This window comes from Chiloscyllium punctatum, chromosome 38 (genome assembly GCF_047496795.1).
Source record: "Chiloscyllium punctatum isolate Juve2018m chromosome 38, sChiPun1.3, whole genome shotgun sequence".
Lineage (NCBI taxonomy): Eukaryota > Metazoa > Chordata > Chondrichthyes > Orectolobiformes > Hemiscylliidae > Chiloscyllium > Chiloscyllium punctatum.
In genome coordinates, this window is record NC_092776.1 from 40,241,757 (window position 1) to 40,264,279 (window position 22,523).

Consider the following 22,523-nt stretch of genomic DNA (forward strand, 5'->3'; position numbering starts at 1 on the left):
GACGTTTTGCTTGTTGTGACAGAAGTTTTGATAATTCAGCTTAGCGCAAAACATTCAAGTTGTCTATTACAGCATGTTGACTTAGTTAATTTTTTAAAAAATCATGTTGACTTTGCTGGAAATAGAAGTCAAGAAAAACATCTTACAGATGACTAAATTGGTATTCCCTGTTGCATCCTTATGCCTGAACTCTCATTTGGCTACAGTGAGTCAATTGAAGCACAAGTTCAAAACATTAATATATTCAGTCGAACGAGGACTCAGTTGACCTTTTTAAAACATTTTCTTTACATATTTTTCCTTTAAATCTCAAGTTTTCCACTTCGTTAACATCATTCTTCTTTCCTCCTTGGAACTTGTTCAAAGTGAAAGACATATTTTGGGCTGCCTTTTGTGAAATGTCACTCCATCTCCTCCAAATTTTCAATTATTAGACTTAGAATTCTTGGGTAAGGCTTTCATACCTGTAATGGCACAACTGAGACATCAGTCCCTGTACATAGTGAAGATTGGAACAGTTCTCTGAAATTCTGAGGGGGGTACACGATACATCGGAATATTGTGCCTTTTCTTCAAATCCATTCGGTGAAGAGAGGGCCATGTTTGTAGGGGACAAAGTATTTAATCCCTCAATGCAATACTTCTTGCCATTTTAAGAGAAATGTTTTGCTTCTCTGCTGCGTGAAAACCTAAATTGTTCTGTTTCTTTGGAGACTTTCTGACACTCTGTATGGTTATGAAAAGCTGTTGTGATCTCAGATGATAATACTGGACAGATCAGATCCCAGAGTGAAATCTGACTTGATGTGTCATAATTCTCAATCTTGCATTTAGTTATCATGGTGGTTAGTTATGGAACATAACAAAAGGAAAAAGAACAAACAAAGCAATATATCAGAAATGTCTTAATATAATCAGGAATAAAGAACCATTCAACATTGTTATTATAATATCCTTCATAGATAGTCAATCCTAGTTTGCTGTCATCTTAATGCTTCAATTTCTTAATTAATTGGTTCCTTTTAGTTCTGAAAACTGACACACTTCAGTCCAGTGCAATGGGCCTGTCTTCCTTTTGAGTTCTCTTGAACTAACCTTTTTTTTTCAGTTCTGACTAGTTGAAGACTTTTACAGAAACTCTCACACGCTAAAGTCTCACAAGCTGGAGATCTGAAAGCTAAATATTTGCAATCTGGAGATTTCTACATAACTGACAAGTTGTCCATTTGCTGGTATGAACCTAGTCTTTTACACTAAAAATTTGATTCTGAACTGAACTCAGAACTGCTCATCTCTCCTTTAAAATCCAAATTCCCAAATGATAATAATATATCATAAGCTTTATCACAAGTGTTCTGTCCTATGTTCTTCTGTTTCCTTTTGCTCCATTGGTATTTCTCTTTCTCTGTCTTCCAACCTTTGTTCAGACCAAGACCTACCTGAGATCTGTCATCAATAGTCTGTGTTGGACCATCTGTATTCAGTACAGTTTATGCAATTAATGGATCAATTAGTGTTCAGAGTTGTACTGGAATTACTTCCACTGGCATTATAGAGAGCGTTGAGGAGAGAAGCATTTGTCCTTTTTGATTGTCAACATAAAATCTGACAGTTTTATTTAAAGCTTGATTAAGGTACAAGTGTACAGCCAGTGTCACTCCACAGCAGGATCTAATACTGCCAGGAAAGGAGAAAGTGGAAGGGCATTTAAATCTCTCTAAACTGCAATGTGTTATTTAACCATATGTTAATTACTGATATCATATAGCTTGCTCCACAAGCCATCATTATCATGATGTCAACTCTCAATTAGCTTTCTGGCCCCCCCCACAAATTTAGAGATACAGGCTTCCATTCATTTAAAGGACTGCATGAAGAAATAGCTCTGTATTTTCAAGTTTCCCCATTAAAAAGAGTATGATTTGGTCCAGGGTTTGTTCTCTCCTTGTTTCTCTGATAGTTTGTTATTATGATTTTTTTCTGAAGTGACAAAAGCAAAATATCCCACTTATTTTAGAAGCTATAAAAGGTATGTCTCTGTACAGAGTCTTTTTGTACAATTTCAAATTTAAAACCAAAATAGGATATATATTATTTTGGTACCAAAATGGTCTACCAAAATTGTACCTTTGGGACATGATGTACTAGATTTTTGTGAATGTTTCTCTGGCGGGGAGAATGGTTAAGTGGCCTAAAGGCTGTTTTACACTGTGCAATAGCATTCACAGCAAATCAGAATTGATCCAAACTGAATGTGATAGTTCAGCATTTACACTCACCTTTGCCCTAAAGCAATTCACATGCCAGATGACATCAAACATCAGCCCCTAACTCATGCACTGAGGGTTTCCTCAGGGGCAGCAAGTAGCAGAAATTTGAAAGTGACTGTTTACATCAGTCTGACTCTAATCAAAGTGAGTCCCAACTGGCTTTAACCCAGCTTCAGGAGGTGTGGGTTGTTATCTCAACAAAGATCTGAGTAAATATGTCGGCACCATTTTCATTGGAGGTTAGAATGTGAAACATTTCCAAATTGAGAACAAGTACAAATTGCACTATTGTATAAATGGGGTTAAAGTGCATGAGTGCCTGCTCTTTCAATCAGTAAAAATTTCCCTGCAGTGATTAAATCACAGATACATTAGGGGGAACCGCAGAATGCCCAATCTATTTCATGAATGAGAAAGATCTGCCTTTCATTTGTAGAACAAATCAAGTTTAAAGCATTCTGTTGTTTCTATTCTGGATAATTTTATTTATTTGTTCAAGATTTGTTTTCTAAGATAAAACAATTTAAACTTTGTAAGTATTCTTTTCATTTTATGTATTAGAAAAGCGTTTCCTATTTCCCCAGAATTTCATATACGTTGATCCAAAATTCTGCAGAGGGCCTCCCTCATTAATTCAGTGGCTAAATGCATAATCTCTTCTACATTGATCTATAAGTATCTGGATGATTTCTATTTAGAACCTAATCTCTGCAAGTAACCTCCCTGGACCAGGGAGGCAAACATTTGGCCAATGTTTGAGATTGTGACTCTTGCTGTGAAAGCTGTATAAAAGTAGGTAATTCTGAAAAGACTTACTACTTTTATTTCAGATTTCCAGCATCAATAATATTTTGCCTTTGCTTCCATTAATAAATGTTGCGGAGGTGCCCGTATTCGACTTGGGTAGACAAAGTTAAAAATCACACAATGCCAGGTTATAGTCCAACACATTTATCTGGAAGTACTAGCTTTCAGAGCACTACTCTTTCTGCACGTAACTAGTGGGGCAGGATCATAAGACACAGAATTTATAGCAAAAGATCACAGAGTCAAGCAATTAAAACGATATATTGAACAAACCTAGATTGCTGTTAAGTCTTTCATTTTTTAGAATGGGTTGCAGGTTTCAGTTTATTAATACGTAGATCCCAGAACTACTTTTAAGTTACATTCTCAAGATAACTTAATGTTTTATTTTTAAAATGGGTGACATCTCAGCTCATACAATGTATTGAAGATGTGAGGTTAGAGTCTGTATCCCAATATTGAGTCAAACGGGTTCTATTTCCAAAGTAGGAATTTATGAAATGTTATATGGGTTGACTGCCTACATTGCAGGTTGTGTGTTTTTTGAGTAAAAACAGAATATATCTGCAAATACCATACAATTTGAAAATTGCCTGCAACCTGCAAGTGGTCAGTGCAGGCAGTCAATCCACATAACATTTTATAAATTCCTACTTTGGAAATAGAACCAGTTTGACTCAAGGTTGGGGTATAGACAGACTCTAACCTTAGACTTTTAATACATTGTCTGAGCTGAGATGTCACCCTTTTTTATAAAACTTTAAGTTATCTCGAGAAGGTGACTTAAAAATATTTATAGGATCATCATATTAATGAACCGAAACCTGCAACCCATTCTAAAAGATGAAAGACTTAACAGCAATCGAGGTTTGTTCAGTATAGCATTTTAATTGCATGACACTGTGATCTTCTGCTATAAATTCTGTGTCTTATGATCCTGCTCCACTAGTTATCTGATGAAGGAGCAGTGCTCTGAAAGCTAGTGCTTCCAAATAAACCTGTTGGACTATAACCTGGTGTTGTGCAATCTTTAATATTGTCCATTAATATAGATATTGGACAAGCATAGAAATTAGATTTAGCAGTGATGTCCCACAGTGATTCTGTTGAGTCAGGTTATCTCACATAGATATAAAAAATGGGAGCTTGGATCAGGGATTCATGCTGTGAAAGCAGTGGAATTGATCCCAGGCTAAGAGGAAGTGTAACTCTACCACAGAGAAAAACGGGGGAGACCGATTCTTTAAATGATGATGCAGTGTTTCTTTAATAGTTGCTGGTTAATGAATTGGAAAAGTAATTTGTCAATATTGTACCTTGATTTGAGGTGACCTGTTAAAAATGTAACTTTCTTGCTCTTGAATAATGTTAAGCCAGAAAGTGTGTCTGAACCATCAGCTAGACTTAAGTCTAATAGCATTCCTGCATTAGAGTGTGATGCTAACAGTGTGTCAGGGAAAGAATGAAGTTAAAATTCTAATACTGTCATATATTTGTTTGATGGTTTCTCACAACACACATGTATGACCATATGAGTTTAATTACACTCAGAATAACAAAACTTCTATTCCTTATAAGGAATGGCAGCCAATCCACTGCTCAAATGTTATTAGATTGATCTACCATGTGACGACTAGCTAACTGGATTGTTTAGTTTATTGACTATGAATAAAGCTTGGCATTATACAAACTGAGGCTAGTCATTAAGTCCTTGCTTGCGATGATGTTTCGGAGTTTGACTCGATTTACAATGATGTAGCTGGACAGTTTTTGATGCACTGCATCAAGTAACTGCATGACAGTAGCAGAGAAAACATAGAATAGGAGAAGCTGGTCCTGCAATGATTTCCTGGTGTTATGCAATTTTGCAGTTCACAGCATTTTAATGTGAGGCAATGCATGGTCTATTTCATATCTTGGCCTCACCGTAGGAAAGCTATGTAAAGGGGCACTGAATGAGATATGCCTCAGGTTTGCTGGTCATGTTTTAGTGCTCACTTCAATTGGCAGGAAGACTGGGCTGCCCAAGTCTGTATGGGTAGTGGGGGCAGGAGAGAACTTGTGGGGTGAGTGCCTTTGATGCACACAAGCTAACCTCCGGATGAGGTCCCCCAGTCTTCCTTACTTTCTTCCTGTAGTGATTGGAATGAGGTCAACCAGATCGACCTCTCAGAATATAAATTCCCTGATTGGGGCTGATAGACTGGTCCAATTGGGGAGCCCTGGCTGACAGATATAAACAGGAGTGTCAGACATCCTGCTCACTCTGAGAACAGGTTCTGAGGGAGCTGGATCAGTGTCAAAGACTCTCCTCATGTAAATAAAGGATGACTTGGTTATGGGACACTGGCCGCTGTGGAGATATTTCACTTCCTTCCTGCATTTTTCTCATGAAAGGCAGTCTGCCCACCTCCTGTCCACTATATTTTTGTATGAGCAATGCATTGTTTAATTATTCATTGAATTATGGCAGGCCAGCTACTTTCAACAGACACTTACATAATATATCGTGAAAGTCTGCCCAGGATTAGGTACGAAGGTGGCCAGTTAGCTGTTCAACCTGTTTTATATGCCTCCATCCTCCTGCTAAATATACATCCAACAAACAGTTTGTGGCGATGTTAAGTGTGTGATGGTGAAGTGAAGGTGTCATTGTGAAGTATGGGTCATGGTTGATGGAGATTATTGGTATGTGAGTGTGGGTGGGTAGTTTATCACATGAGGTAAAATTGCATTTGGTGGAATATGGAGTTTGAACATGCATACGTTGGCCTTGACCGCTCATGCGAGACCATCAAACTTCTTACACCACTCTATTCATATCATGGTAGCAGTACTGTTGGCATGAAATGCAATAGCTATCTGCTGTCACTGCCTTTGTGATATCAGAATAACCCCTTGGATCCATTTGAACAGAGGATCGTTTTGCTCTGATCAGCTCATGTTCCAAGACCTCCAATGTTACTTTGTGGAAGCTTGGAGCATTCTCACTTCCATGTAGTGCATTCATGTGTCTTCCCCATAGTCAAGCTCATTTTGTCACCTGTTCCACTCAAAATGTACTTCTGTTTAAGCAGGACAGGCTAATTTGAACATATTCTGTTAAAATTCATTATTTGAAGTGATACCACTGTTCGTTACAAATGCTGCTGTATCTGCTGAGAATTTCCACCATTTTATGATTTTGTTTCAGATTTTCAGAGTATACAGTATTTTGTTAATGTAGCCTGAACCCCTGTGAGTCCTTTCAGACCCTTTCCTTAGGTGTCTAACTGCTTAGGAGTGCATGTAATCCTGGCTGCATACAGCAATTACGTTCATGAATGAGCAGCACCAAGTTTACATGCTGCCTCCACTGAAAAGAATGGGCACAGATTAATTGTGCATTCCTGTGTCATTTTTCAGGTGCTTTTAAATTTTGCCCCAGTATTAAAGACAGCTGTTAATGTTATTGTGAATATCTTTGAAAAGGCTACATTACAAGCATGACCCTAACAAGGTATGCCTGATAAAGAACTCTGTTCCGATATCCATTTCAACATAGAGTCCAGTCAAGGTCTAAGTGGGAGAATGAGATCCAAGGGATGAAGGCGCTAGTTCATGCTTATTTACATTCTAAATGACATTTGCAGTCGTGGATAGCAGTACAGCTATCATCCAAAATTTAAGATAGCAGAGTATTTTTGAATTTGAAGTTGTGGGGGGTAGGTTAGCAGAGGCAAACTGAACCCATGCGAAATATCTCCCATTCTTGGTTGCACTAGTGGCATGAGGATTATATTTCAGTTAAGCTCTCCATTCCCTGACGAGTGTAAAATTATAGGAAATGCTTGAGCACCTTTAGTTGAGTGAGATCGGACATTGGACACCGTTTAAGATGCTGCTTTTCCTTTAATGTCGGGCATTTTCAGGAGGCTGGCAATGAAACAGTGCCTTCCACTTGCCGTTGCTGCCGCTTTTCCAACTGTAAATGTACCACCTCATTCCTTCACATTCACTGTGCAGCAGAATTCATTACATCTGATTTCATTGGAATGCAAGAAGGTGAGCAGCTTCTCTGGATCAACTTCATGGGAAAGATAAATGATTTAATGAGCCATTTGAGATAATCTAATCTTCATGGTCTGGTTATACACAGAGTGGTGTGATCACTAAAAACAAACTGCCCTTCTTCAGGATGAATGTTCCTATACCAAATTCCCCCCCAAAAATCTATTGCATCCTTCATCAACCACTGGTCTTGTACCAGGTTGACAGAAATTTAATTCAAGTCAGCTCTTGAAAATAATTATTGTATTTTGAAAGCAGTAATCATTGGTTTGGACATGATTGAATGTGTCCATGCCTATTGACTTTTTCTATGATTTATAGGTTTGTTTAGTCGATATTCCCATCTAAATTGTATAATTAATTATAAGTGTAGCTGTCAGGTCAGAGGATGGAATGCAGTGATGAGTATTTGGGAAGATTAAATTTTCCTTTGCCATACAGATGTAGAATTGGGAATTTCACAGCCCTGATGCAGGATAGAGTTGTTCTTGGTGCCTGCTTATTTAGTCTCTGACTTGCTGCATGCTGAAGTGTCATTGATTTTTGGGCTTTATCTGTGTGATGTCTCTCCAGTAACACTGGAATCTATTTAAATTGAACAATCACTGACAAACTTTCTTGTCAGTAAACTGCTTTGTCACTGTCCCCTTAGCCTCTCTCATGCATAGTCTGCTAAAGCACAATCTTATCCTTGCAATGCTTTTGATATGTTCTTTATTGAGTGTACAATGCAAAAAAAAAATCCTCTTGGAAATAGTTTGCATTTAGAGATGTGATTTATAAATAATTGAATTTGATATTGTTTTTAAACATTTACTTCTGGCGTCATAATGTTTTTGTCACCAAGATCTAAGAATGGCAATCCATGAAGCAGTATTCAAAATTACATTAACCCTTTAAAGTATTGCATTTGTTGTGCCTCCTATCTAAAGAGCTGTTTATTGCACATTAGGAAGACAGAAAGTAAGTTGTCAAAAGTAAATCTTTACTTTTGCTGTATTCTAACAGCATTATAAATAAATCTTTTGAACCCAAGCCTTTTATTATATGTATGTTTTATTATATATTAATTGCAGAAAACTGGATAACAATGTAGTATTGGCATCATGAAAGGAAAAGACTCTTACCCATATAATAAAACTAGACTGGCTTTTATGTTGATCCTTTAAGTCTTGAGCTCTAGGACCACCATCTAACAAAAGCACATTCTGTCCTTTTATGTTATTGGAGTGTTCAGTGTTGTTGGAGTTTTGCATTCTTTTCCAATGCTTTGAAGAGTGTTCCATCCTAATTACACTTCAGACAACCACAATCAATGGAAGAAGACCTGTTAATCTTCAAGACCTAGATAGCCTTGTAAACTGGACATTCTGAGGGGCTACAATATTGCACATGTACTGTAATGTGGATAGTTTCCTGAAGTGCAGATTTTGATCAGTCAGTTGTAAGCCAAATATGAAACTGCCTAGGACTTACTAAGAGATGGATACAAAGTTTGCACACATTGTATCCATCTCTTTGGGAGCTTCAAGTGGCCTTAGAGATCCAGAATGGAATCTGTGCATCATCCATACTTATTGTGTGTGTTGTGGTTGACACAATGTTGGTAGGGCATTAGCACATACACAATAAACAGATTGAAGCACCCAGAATGGCAGATCATAATCATGATCAATGTCTATTGCTGCCCTGATGAAAGTAATGAAGTTCAACATTCCAGTTACTTGTCACTGAATCGTGTATGGCTGAACACACATTGAACAGTAGGAACATCAAACCCCATCTCCCACCCTGCATCATCAGCTACTTAGAAATTAGCCATTGGTTGATTGAACCAGTTGCTTTCTCACCATTCTATAACTAGATTCCAGTTCTTTGGGTAGTTGAAAAGAGAAAGGGTAAGGTGGGAAAGAGAGGACCTAGGGAAGTACAAGGTCCATGTTTAGACCATCTGCAGTTTCTAAATAGAAGAGATTGTGAAATAAGTGGGAAGTAACATTAGTTTTGAAGTGGTAGACATTGCTGGCCCAGACCCTTGATACGCCACTATAATAATGGAAAACCCAATCACCTCTTGGTGGAAGAGGGCATCCTGTTGTTTATGTTCTCTGTCAGTTAGCCCCTGCTGCTTCCAGTTTTGTGCACCACCCTTCCTATGAGAGACAAAGAGAGAAATGTGTCAATGACTGAGATGAAATCTGATCATCATGATTGAATAGTTAACAGTGAGCCTGGCTGTGAGAGTTAGCTACGATCAGTGGTAAGAGTGGGAAGGTGATAAAACTATAAATGTGGTGTGTTATTCATAATTGACAGGAATCTTTGGCCAGCAAGATATGAGGTGCAGATGCTTTGAACAGTGTATCAGGCTAGTATTGCAGATGGAGGAAGATGACACTTCAAGATATATTTATTGACCCTCACCAGTCCATGTGAGGTTGTGAACAGTTTTGCAACGTTTCAGCCAGGCCCCCCGTGAATTGAACGCATCTCTCTTCCTCTACCTCTTCCACCACGTTCTCCAGTGCAGTGTCAGAAAATGTTGGAGCACATCCTCTGCCATATCTTTCTATTATTAAAATATTCTTTTCCACATTAGAACACTTTCCAACGTAACATCCAATAGCCACTTTCCCATTAAGAAATGCAATCCAGCTTCAAGTAGTACAGGCTATTTTTACCTGGCGTTGGTCTCTCATGATTTTGGACCCCACTAGCTCAGCCACCCAGCCAGCTTTGACTGTATTCTGCCGTCATGTTAAGTAGAGCAGCACAAACCTGGAGTGTTGCCTACCTCAGTAGCAACAGGTGCAGATGAGCCTTACATTGTGAACCCTGTACAAGTTTATGTGGACAAATGAATTTAGACTGCCTGGTTTTAATGATTTCTGGAAGATTACGTTATCCTCATAGCCAACTGCACAAGACCTGCACCTGGGATATGCAGTGGTTGTAATGTAACATTATCTCAGACCTGCGGCATGCTTACACACACAGAAACCACAGCAGAAATGTTGAGGCCCAGCCCTCCTCGAATCTGAATCAAAGGAAAATATTAAATGGCTACAATGAGCTGCATTTAACCACAGGAATGCAACAAACTATTATCATAAACAAATGCTTGAAGGAGCACTGAGAATTTTTACAATCTGCATCCAGTAGTGGAATAATTAGCACTGAGATTTGAAGTAAATTCCGAAGAGTTGAGATGTTTTCTATTGATAAGAAACTTTTGTTAACGTATCGTTCTTTCCAACTATTTCCAAAATGCAAGTCACATCTTTTCCTCCTTCCACACATCAGCTAATTTTTTTGCATCTGCAGAGCCTCTCGTGAATGGCACTGATGGGTTTGACAAATGTAAGTAGCATCACCTCTTAATCTGACTCACTGCAGGCTTGGGCTGTAGGTCCTGAAGAGTAATAGCTGTTGTTCTGCTGACTGTGGTTATCCAGACTGTCAGAAAGTAGAATTAACCATTCAAGGATGGTGGAAAAGTTTGTGAAATCCTGTCAACGAACCATGCTGAGCATTTCTATATTTTGCATTAATGCTACAATTCTTTGCAAATGCACAGCTTTTTAGTTTTTCACCTTAGGACGTAGTGTTCAGCTGAGTTTTATGGCTACAAGTTGGGGCAGGCCAATCCCGACAAGCCAGATGATATTGGGTCAACAACATCACTGCTCAACCTCAGAAATCAGAGAGATTGTGTGGGCATTGAAATTGGGAGCCCAGGTGCCATTTTGAAATTAAGAATCGAAGAATTTGTGAGACAATCATATATACCTAACTCTTCGTTTCACAGGTGTGAACTGGGAAAAGCATGTGAGAATGTTTTATGGCAGATAAGATAAAGCAGCACAAGAGTGGAAGAAACATTCTGCCACCAGTATCATGGCTGCAAGTAGCAACCAATTATAGTGGTGGAAGTGGAAGCATCTGTATGATTTGACTTCTTTTACTGACATTTTTTCAGCCCACCGTAAGAAATAGAGTTTCAGAAAGCAAGGGACCTTTGAAACTATCACCAAGTTCCTATTCACAGTATGACCTCTCTGCTACGTGACTCTTGATTGGTTGCAGAGGCCCCTTAACACTACTAACTGGCTGTCATCCTGCCAGAGACCCACTGAATGGCAGTCCAACACTTGATTTAATGAGATGATAGAAGCAAACACACCATTCACTTTGCATTCTGCCACCCTTAGCCCACTAAAAACTTTTACATCCAACCCATATCCTGCTTTTAGACCTAGTCAGTGGTGGATGTGGATACTTGATATAGTTACAAGGTTGCTGATAGTAATAGTTTTATGTCCATTCCCAGTACTGTAGATGGCCTCTTCTACAGTCAAACAAAACCTTTTTAGTTTTAGTGTCTCCTTTATTTTACATGTGAATGAAAACACTGACAATTAAGAATGTGGCTAGACATAAAAAGCACTACAATGCTGCTTTCAGTGTTCTGAACAAAACATAATGGTAAAGGTATATGTGAAATTATACCTATAATTCATACATGCACAGGGATTGAAGTTTGTGTCAGGAATTAAAGACAATGTCCTTGGTCTTCCCAATACTTAATTGGAGGAAATTTCTGCTCATCCAGCATTGAATTATTGGATGGCATTCAAATCTGGTCGCATCATTTTGTCATGAAGTCCACTTGAATATCAATACAATTCTAGTAATTTTCTTGTATGGTAATTAAAACATTTAGGATTTGATTTTAACTGGGATTGGCTTTGGATGAGACAGGATGTGGGCAGGAAATCCTTGTGGGAAAGTCAGCTCTGGGATTGGGTCAGTTTAACTCCTGGACTTTCTTAAAATAATTTCAGACTATCCTGTGTCCTGATAATGACATTGTCAGTTGCTGGGAGCAGATAATTGGGTCTGAGCCTTAAGACATAAAGTAGTCCCCTCTGGTCTATAGTTATTACTCGGTAAGAGTTTTGGTAGCTGTTGGGACGCTGCACTGGGGACGACTGAAGACTTCATAAGGAGCCTAGGGAGAACTTCCCTGCTCCTCCTGACCTATAATGATTCCAGTGCAATTCTTTTTTGAACCTAGCAATTAGAATTCCTGCTGTTCTTCTCTGGTGGGTTTGATATCGGGCAGAATTCCCCAGCTCATGAAAATTGCAAAATTGCACATCATGAGTCATCAAGTATTGCTTTCCAGTTGTAACTGGACCCTCTTTTTGAATCGACGCAAGTCTCAATTGGTTTTAAAATCAGCTTAAAGTACAGTATTGCCTTGTGGGAGGGGTGTAGCCTCAGGTCAGTGTACTCAGTCTGAGTTTAAATCTACTTAAGCTTCAGTTTCACTAGCAATAAACATTGAGGCCAACAGACTGCCTGAATTTGAATATGTTCAAAACAAGAGTGCCCTTGGTCACATTTTCGTTATAAGTTATAAAGGTTGAAGACATTTGTTCAATGAAGTGGATCGGTCCATAGTTGATAAAGCAATGAAAATGTTTGAACAACGTGGCTGTGTTACAAATAGAAAGGACTTTGATTCCTGACTCTAAATGGAAAGGTGGAAGAGCTGGTCATCCTTGCAGGTGGCTCAGGTGACTGCCTTTGTACGGATAATTAATGTGTACAAGTAGCTGCTAATTTTGCATTTCAGGAATGATTTATGAGGTGGCATGGGATAGAGGGACATAATCTAATTTAGATCAGAACCTCTGCCACCCATACAATGGTATCAGCGCAGCTGTGAGATGAGAGATGATTAATGGGCAGTAGCATAAACACGCTGTACTCATAAAAGGTGTTATTTTGATGACATACTTGTCAGAATAGGAAACGGCACTTACAAAGAGTGATGGTCAGTAGCAGAACAGATTATTATGAGCATTCAGTCACTTATTCACTTAGAATCCAGGATAAGAACAAATATTGATGCAAAGATAATGCTGTTTGTAGAAATTTGAATGGATGTTTGTTCAAAACCGGCTAATAGCTCTGTGATCTAATCTTGGGTTGCAGTAAAAGTTAAGAAAATACATTTGTACCCTTTAAATGGGAGAATAATGCACGAAAACCGTATTATGTGTAGAAAATGAATGTCATAATTTCAGACTTGAGATTGTATTTAGTTCAGGTCATCATAAACCAAACTGAATGAACCATCTAACTCCCTTAAGGTTTGTAATGAGAACTACCCCTCCCCCAGTCGCTTTGTGCTCTGAAGTTTTAAATTGAATTACATGCCTGATTCCAGCACTGACATTAATTTATCATTTAAAAGTCGCTGGAAATTTTGACTGCTCCTGTGCACTGCCTATCTCCAAGAGTTGTTTGCATTGAGCTGTATTTGAGGATTTTATCAGTCAGACACCTAATTTAGGTTTTGTTGTCTATTTAATCAGTGTTCATTTTGGCATTGGTACCAGTGACGAACTAACCAAAAGGAAAAGGGCCTTATCCTATAAAATATTGAATGTACAACTTTCAGGCATGAGGCCATTCAATATCAAAATAAGGAAATGGAAAAATAACGAACAAAAGGTAAAAATAAATATGAATGCCAATTTGGAAAGGACACCTTGCCTAAAAGAGTCGGCAACTTTTGTCATAAAGGCATGGACGTTAATATTTATATATAGATATAAAAAATATGTAATTATAATGAGATAAAGTAAGTCGAATTGCCAGTAAAATATTGATTAGACATTCTACTGGCTCAACAATTTGTTCAGTGAGTTACAGAGTCTGAGATCACATGATCCATGGTTTGATCCTTATTTGAACTACTGGATGCTTTCCTCCAACAATATAGCAGAGTAGACAAACCTCTGTTGCCCTCTGCATCTGTCAGTTGACAAGGAGGAAGTTAGCCATGATTCTTTCTGATGGCGATATTTGGTATTGGATATCAAAAGGAGACAGGATTGCTGTAATCTCCTTTATGTTCCAAAAGTGGTCAACACTTAGCACATGGTTGCATATCAAGACACCAATAAATTCTAGAGATTAAGGCAGGGGAGAAATCTGATGTTGAGAAAAGATATTTAAACACGATTGTTCAGTGGATTAATGAAATGCCTTAAGTACAAGATGCTGTAGAATAACCTTCTGTTAATCAATTTCTTTTCAGCTTTTAGAATTTGACAGAGAGTTGTCCGTATTCAAAGACAAGTTGAGTGAACAAGAGATATCGTTTCCACCAAGGTACAAAATTTATACTACTGTAATTCTACAACAAACATTTAAATGAATGTTTTATATTTTAGAACTTTATGTTTCAAATAAATCTTAATATTTAAAACATTTAGATTTATTTCAGCTAATCTCAATATGCCGATGTGAGAGGTGGGACTGTGTTTATCTGTGTTCTTTGAAAATGATTTGTTGGATTAGTGATAATTAACAGGGCCCCTGCCTCCATCAGAAAATGGAAGAAAGGGGATTTGTTTACATTCAGGTTATGACTTGACCTTTGATTGTTTATGCTGTAGGATATGCTGTGCCTTACTAAAACCCAGTATTTACCTTGTCATGTTGTAGGATCTCCTTGAACATATTTTATTAACCATGACTCTAAAAGTCTGCAGTAAATTACAAAATATTTCAGCTTTTGCTCAAGTTGAAAATAACTTCGTGATGATGCTCATTCAGTCATGTGACCTAATATCCTCTGACTTTTGTTGGATATAGTCCACTAAAACACAGCTGATACCCTTGTACAAATATTATTTTGGTAAATCTCTGAATTACTTGTGCACGAGACAAATAAATAAATAGACAAACTAATAAAACCATTATAAAATAAAACAGCACCATTTTGAATATATTCTGAATTTCACAAAGTAAATTCCGAATATGCTGCTCCTGAAGAGTTTTATAAACCAGGTAAGCTTTCATTTGGTACTTTACTATTTTGCAAAGCAGTACTATAGGAACTTTCATTGTGCAACAACTGGCTATTTTATCAGCAGGATTGCTGGCAAGGTAAATGCATTGTGTCATCAATGATTCCAGCATTCATTCTTTTAAGTTGGAATGTTAGCAATAAATCTGAACTTAAAAAAATAAGAATATAAGAAGAAAGCTATCCAGTCCATCAGAGCCAATTTATTGAGTCCATGGGCACAATCTTTTTTGTGAGACGAAGTGCGAAGGCAGGCCAAAAGTTAGGAGGTACTTTTATGTAAGAGTGGGTCAGGTTTCTTGCACATTTTTCTTAGCTTGTTGTACATTCATGTCCCAGTGTGTAGGCAGGTGGGACGTTCTAGGTAAAAACAATGACTGCAGATGCTGGAAACCAGATTCTGGATTAGTGGTGCTGGAAGAGCACAGCAGTTCAGGTAGCATCCGAGGAGCAGTAAAATCAACATTTCGGGCAAAAGCCCTTCATCAGGAATAACTGCCTGCCACAACTGCCAGAGCCTGCCAGGATCCAAATTCCAAGCACCAAGTTTAAAAGATATCACTTCATATTCTGCAACCCACTAGTATCACTCATCGGTGCTCTGCTTTCAGATGTCAGCAAAAAGTGAGCATGATTCAGTAACACCTCAGGAGAGTTTCTCCTGGAGACTGCCCAAGAGAGAAAGGAGATGTTATTCCCCTGATATGGCAATGAGGCCATCGTAACTGAGGAGGGCAGGCTGGACAGAAGAGGCTGCGGAGATCAGCACCCATGGGTGGCTCAAGAAAATGTGGCTCCCTTGTTGCAAGTGAATGAATGATCTGTTTGGCACTTCACTTGGCATACGTACCACTGTCTGCTCAATGCTTCATGACTCTATGAGCATGAGTTAGCAATCTAAGCTTGCCACTGTGCAGGATTGTCTCACACAAGTTGAATCGTCAGCCATCTTCATCACTTGCCTCATATGCAGTCAACATCTGAAACTTCACTCCTGCTGCCAATGCAGCATTATTTGTACCAGAGTGCTGTTGCCTCTCACACATCTGTCTGTGTTCATGTTTAACCCATAAAAGGAGCTACAACACTCCATAGCTCACACCTGAACAACTCACTGTCCTTTCATCCTAACAAGAGCATGCACAGATGATAACTCTTCACCAGAGACTTGCGTGGGACAAGGACACTGTCACAAAGTATGGCCTTGAGATGAACACCTCACAGATACCTCAGGCAATATAATGCTTTATCAATTTGCAGCAGTTCTAGCTCTTGGATGACATTGAATCACTTTCTAGACCCTTCAATTCCTAACTTCACCCATACCACACTCGTTTTAACAGTAACATCCACAGACACTCACAGACCTGGGTATTGGCAGCTCTACGTGTATCTGCCAATGCAGGCAAAATACTGAAGTAACCATGCTAATGTCTCTTAATGCTACTCTCCTGAAAGAGAAGAACATGTATAATAAAAGGTATGAGCATGCACAGACAGATGGTAGGAGCAAGAGTGCCTGATGTATGGATCCTGACCGTCTTTGAGGAGCAAGCCATTGAGCTGGCAACTGAGTAAGTGAAGCATGATTGAGCTGAAGAGAAGATTGTATTTAATGACAAAGCCTCCAATCTGCTCCTTCCAGCTGCACATGAGGAACCAATGTCTTAATGAAACCTTGGGTGAGGGTGGCAAATTGTATGATGAGCAAGTCTTCTTGTTTTTAAATGCAACCTCCAGACCCCACTCCCAAACCAGAGATTCCTGGCCTCCAGAACCATCTCTGCAAGCACCTCATAGCACACCTCTGAATAGTGACAATTGTGAGCCTCAGAGAATGCAACATCAAGACTATTCTCCCACCTCCACCAGTGCGGAAACATTCACCTTGGCTGATAATGTAACCAGTTACACTTGGGGTCACATTCTGGTGAGCACAGCACTGACGTGAGTCTGCAGCTAAAGGAGGAAGAAACAGCTGAGGTCTCTGACACTTGGAGGACTGATGGAGAACTGGGTGTACCCATTGTCACCCATGAGTCAACCTTGGAGATCATGCAAGGAGTACAAATGCTCAGGGAAACTGGGAGTTGCACAGAACACAAGTATTGTGAGAGTTCCTGAAGAGTGGGGTGCATGCCTGCTGGGATTGCTGCTTGTGGTCACAAATCAGCTGGATATTGAGGGAATGCAATCCCTTCCGATTAAGGAATGTGGCTAGATGATGCTATGGAGATCCATGCATTACCTGTGTGCACTCAATTATCCCTTGGGCTCTCTGAGGGATCCCAATAATGCGGGTAACACCTTGGCTCTCTGAACCCACAGTGAAGTGGGCAAACAATATTGTTTACTGCAAAGTGAACTCACACACATGCTTATGAGCTGCCAATTAGTAGATGATAGCAAGATCTCCAATTGAGGTTTGAAGTAGCCCGTGGCAAGGAAATTCAATGCTGCTGTAAAATTCTATGCCGTAGGGACATCACTGCTGCAGCACTGCCTGCAGGCGGGGGCAAATGTAGCTAATGATATCTCTCGTCATACAAAGAAACCTCTGAAATTGTCTTTCACTCATCTGCAGCTAGCTGTGACATCTTTGGGAAAGCCTCTCTGGGTAGGTTGCTCAATGCTGCGGAAGGCCCTGGTTACCCTCTTCATGTGTTGTTTACCCATCCACAGCTGCAATCCCCTGAGCCTAGTGTCTTTGGTTTTGTCGGTGCTGCCTCCCTCCTTTTTATCCTTAGGAAAGCTAACACAGCTGCTGGGTTATCTTGGTCGAATGCCTGATCTGGAAGCGCTGATTTATGAAGAAACATCAGGAACGGGGTGTTTGTTTTCCACTTGAGATCTTGGTATGGTCAAGTTGTCCTTTGAGCCCTTATCAGGCTGGTCAGGTGCTATTTCAAATCCTGTCCAGTGGAGGATCCTCCATGACCTGTAGATAGTTCTCCCTTTCCTGATGCTGCCCGTGTGGAGGATCTTTGTGGCCTTGATTTTTACATTGCTTTCCATGTATGTGGCAGTCAGCTCAATGGTGATTCAAGGTAGCTTATGTTTTCCCCTGTCACTCAGTGCTACAGTCTGCAGAACAATTTCATCCCTATGAACTTCTTATTCACCAGCATGTGGGTATGAAAGTTGACTCTGGAAAAGCCCTCTACTGCACCATGTTGCTGATTTCCTTTTTAAAGACACCCTATTTGAATGTGCTCTGACACTCTTCTGTGACAAGCACTTCCTGAGTGGGACTTGAAGCCAAATGTTTGGGCCCAGAGGTAGGAACACAATCATTGTGCCATAAGACTCTGTATGCTGCTGGTGATTCTTGGGTTTCCTTCATGTAAAGGTTAGTAAATGACAGGAAGTGAATGGGATAGATCATAAGACAAAGGAGCAGAAATTAGGCCATTCAGTCCGTTAAGTCTGCTCCGCCATTCAATCATGGCTGATAAATTCCTCAGCCCCATCCTCCTGCTTTCTCCCTGTAACCTTTGAACCCCCTGATAGTCAAGAATGTATCTATCTCATACTTAAATATATTCAATGAGCTGGCCTGCACAGCCTTCTGTAGCAATGGATTCCCTAGATTTACTATTCTGTGGCTTACCTCTGTTCTAAAGATCTTCCCTTCACTCTAAGGCTGTGCCCTTGGGTCCTAGTCTCTCTTACCAATGGAAACATCTTCCCAACATCCACTCCATCCAGGCCATTCAGTATTCTATATATTTCAATTAGGTCCCCCCTCATCCTTCTAAACTCCATAGAGTATAAACCCAGAGTCCTCAAACGTTCCTCATATGTTAAACTTTTCACTCCTGGGACCATTCTCGTGAATCTCCTCTAAGCACGCTCCAGGACCAGTGTATTCTTCCTGAGAAATTGGGCCCAAAATCTCACATTTTCCCACGTTGGACTCCATCTGCCACTTGTTTGCCCACTATCCTCACGTATCCAAATCCTTCTGCAGCCTCCCCACCTCCACAATGCCACCTATCACTCTACCTATCTTTGTCTAGCTTGCAAACCTAGGGATGTTGGTGTAGATGCCCTTCTCCTTTCCGCTGGCATCACTTCTTTCCTTTTACAATCTCCCACATGACTAATAGCCCTTTTGGCATTTCCCCTCAATGTTTCTTCTCTTCTCACAACCATCTGGAATCCCACACTGTGCCTGACCGTTTCACTGTCCCTCACTCATTCACCTGATTATTCTGCCTCTCTAGCACATCTAATTACCCCATTTTCATATTTCACTGTGATTCTCCCCACTGTATCCCAGTTTTGTCCCTGGATTCCTCAGGAACCTTCCAGTGCCCCTGACGACCATGCCCTTTATGTTTGATCCTCTTGTGTTCCTTTCCACCCTGCCAACCTTTTTGAGAACCTTTTTTTGTCTGTCCCCTTTTCAGCAGAGACCACTTCTCATATTGGACCCCCTTTCAGATGAGTCCCACTTGCTTGCTCTGATCAGATTAGTTGCTTGGCCAAATGTGGCTAGCTCAGGCTGGTGGGCCCAGTTATCCTTCACTGCTTACACTTGTAACTACAGGAAGCAAAACCACAGAAGACTGAGACTTCTGAAAAGCTGATTGACAAAGGGAAGCTTCACCCCTGACACATTAAGCCCCTATGTGCAATGAAACCGCTTGGTTGGGAAGGAAACAAGTCACTGAAGAGGTTTGTACCTGGCCAGGTACATGCCTCGGATAAATATACATCAGGCTTGTGAACACATTCATTTTTGGCTAAGAAGATTGTACCTCTGAGCATAATTGCATTGGGGGCTGAGGTGTTAATGAGTGTTTGTGGCATGCTGATGAACAGAAAAGAGGTTCTGACCATGAAGGGTGGGAGTGTCAACCCATCTGAAAGACTTAGTGGCAAACCTATAGCCCGCTGTCAGGCATTTCAATTATTGCTTCTTGCACAGTTAATTTCTCCTCCTCAGCCCTCCGAAGCTTCAAGCAGGCACAAAAAAATCTTCCCAATGTCTGACTGATGCGCTATCTTCCAAGGCTGGAAATTGATGCCCTGTGTATCGCTGGCATCCCACCCCAGCCTTTCCTGTCATCCTCAGTTTATCGTTTGAACCTGAAAGCAATTTAAAGTCTTTTTAACTTACTCCTGGCCCCAAATCACAGTTCAACCAAGCTGTGGGGAAGCAGTCGCTCTAATCTGTAACCTTGCTTCAGACATCTGAATTTTGAAAATATTTTCTCTGATCTGATGTTGCTGTCCAGGCTAAATAGTTTGTTTGCTCTTGCACCATGTACGTGAGGCTTCCTTGTATCCCTGACTTAAAGGAATATGAGAGACACTCAGCATTTCATTGCAAAATTCTACACTCTCGTTTTTGTGTTGGCCTTATTTGCGAGGGGTTAGTTTACTCACTCCTAATGACTACCAGCAACAAGTAAAAGAGTTAAACTACTACAGCTTCAGTCAGTGGAACAGAGCCCTGGAACCTATACCTTCTTAAAAGTTCACAAAACTGACAACATCATTAAATGTCTCAAAGGAGCTCCCACCACCACTGTCACTTTAAAAGATCATGCCAAAGTTGCAGGTTAGTTGCAGGATTGATTCTTTAGTCTTTGATGCAATTTCACACGTTTTGGTTGCCTTTTTGTTCTGACTAAATGTTTCAGCGGTCTACTGGCTGTAGGTCTGTTTGGTACTGAAGCACTATTTTGATAAGGCTATGTGAACCATCAAGTTGCTTCCTCCTTGCTTTAAACAACTTCCCGAGAGCTGCATGGTTGAGATTGTCAGCTCACCAAATCACAGGAACTGAACCATTCTGAATGTGCAGACAATTTAAGGTGCTGATTCACTATGGTTTCTTTTCTCCAAGTCAGAAGATTCTGAACTCAAGTTCAACTCCAGAACCTGGACATTCTAATCCAGACTTAGAGTTCTGTGTGTCTGTCACAATAATTTAACAGATAAAATATATTGTGGCCTTTCTCCATCCTGCTTCTGTAATCTTCTTCTGCCCCAGTATGCACTCATTGCTCTTTGGATTCTGTTTAATGTGCAGATTGCTGTGTTTCCAAAATATATTTTGTGGACATTAGTTTAGTCAGTTGCATTATCATGCCTTGTGTTTGGATTTAAAGAATGTGGTACAAGCTATAAATGTATATTGCTTACGCTCAAGAAGTCATCGATCAGGCCAACTGTGACAAGTCTGAACACTGCACGTATTTGTGCAGAATTTGGCTTTCCCATGTTAGTGGTCATTCTGGAGCCAGAGAGGCATGACATGGAATTGATGGAGTGTTAGATTCTGACGGGTCACTTCAAACCTCTTATCATGGTAAACACATACTCGAAAAGAACATGTACAAACTTTCCTGTGCAAACTTACCTGGCAAAGAGCCCTTTATCACTGGGAGGAGTTATCGTAATACAATACAGTTGTGTGATCACAGCTTACTGCTGAGTTATTATTAAATTTCTTGTCTGTTTGGACCAGAAAGTCAAGATGAGCAAAACCCAAAACTTGATGAAATCTGTAAAATCGGCCTGGTGTGTCTGTTATATAGGGTGGTCGGACATCCTAGATTTGTCTCCATTCTTCACGAAATGCCCCAGTGTCCTGATAACTTCCTAAAAATAGTTCATACAGTCTGGTTTTCAATTTTTTTCCTTTTTGTCAAATATAAACAATGCCTGATTGGAACAAATCTGTGTGAAATGTTGTCCTTCTTCCTGTAAATGTATGTTATATCACACCATTATATACAATGAACCAGTATCCTTCCTGGCATGAATTTCTCCCTCCCCCATCTCCTCACTTTAGCACTGAATGTGCCATTGCTGATGATGCCTTTTAAACAATCTATGGATTAGAGTTGCCAATTCTGACTGAGCATATTCCATCAGATATCGTTACATTGCCTCCCATCTTCAACTGCCCATTTCCCAGACTCCTGCCATTGATTACCTCAACATGTCAGTTATCATGGACTTTTGCCTTTCATCCCAGTTTAAACTTATGGAAATCTGGACGTGCTACTGTTATATCCAAATGATTAAATAGTGTGCCTCTGTGATACGCTCTACAAGTTGGCATTTCTTTCAATGGTAACATGTGTACCAGGATATTACGCTGTTCCAAAAAATTTGAAGATTCCAGTTTAATTATTTTGATTTTCAAAACAACATTTAATAATGTTTCAGTGTTAAATCATTACTTAATAATTACATGTAATCTAAGTGGAGAAGAGGAAGTCAGGACTGGCATTAAACGTTAGTTAATGAAGAGCTAGTCTTTTGCAGTTCATAAAATTAAATGATAATTTGTTAAGAGTCTCAGTTGTATTATTTATGAAGACATTAAGCATTGATTATGTTTGAAATTGCTAACATGCACAGCAGGGAATACATTGTCCTTGCAGCCAAAGTGATTAAATGAATGGCTTCTTTCCCGCTTCAGGGTGTTTGCCAAGTCTAGACAGGAGCAATGGGAGTAAGGAATGATATACAGTTGTCTCTTCACC

At 39.8% G+C, this 22,523-nt stretch overlaps 1 protein-coding gene across 2 annotated transcripts in view; it reads left to right on the top strand.

Moving 5' to 3' along the window:
* Window positions 1-22,523, top strand: part of LOC140463542 (inositol polyphosphate-5-phosphatase A-like) — a 528,804-nt gene that overhangs the window by 466,774 nt on the left and 39,507 nt on the right. For both annotated transcript variants that reach the window (XM_072557674.1, XM_072557675.1), the window contains exon 12: window positions 14,242-14,315. In XM_072557674.1, coding sequence (XP_072413775.1) covers window positions 14,242-14,315 — 74 coding nt within the window. The remainder of the gene's footprint in view (window positions 1-14,241; window positions 14,316-22,523) is intronic.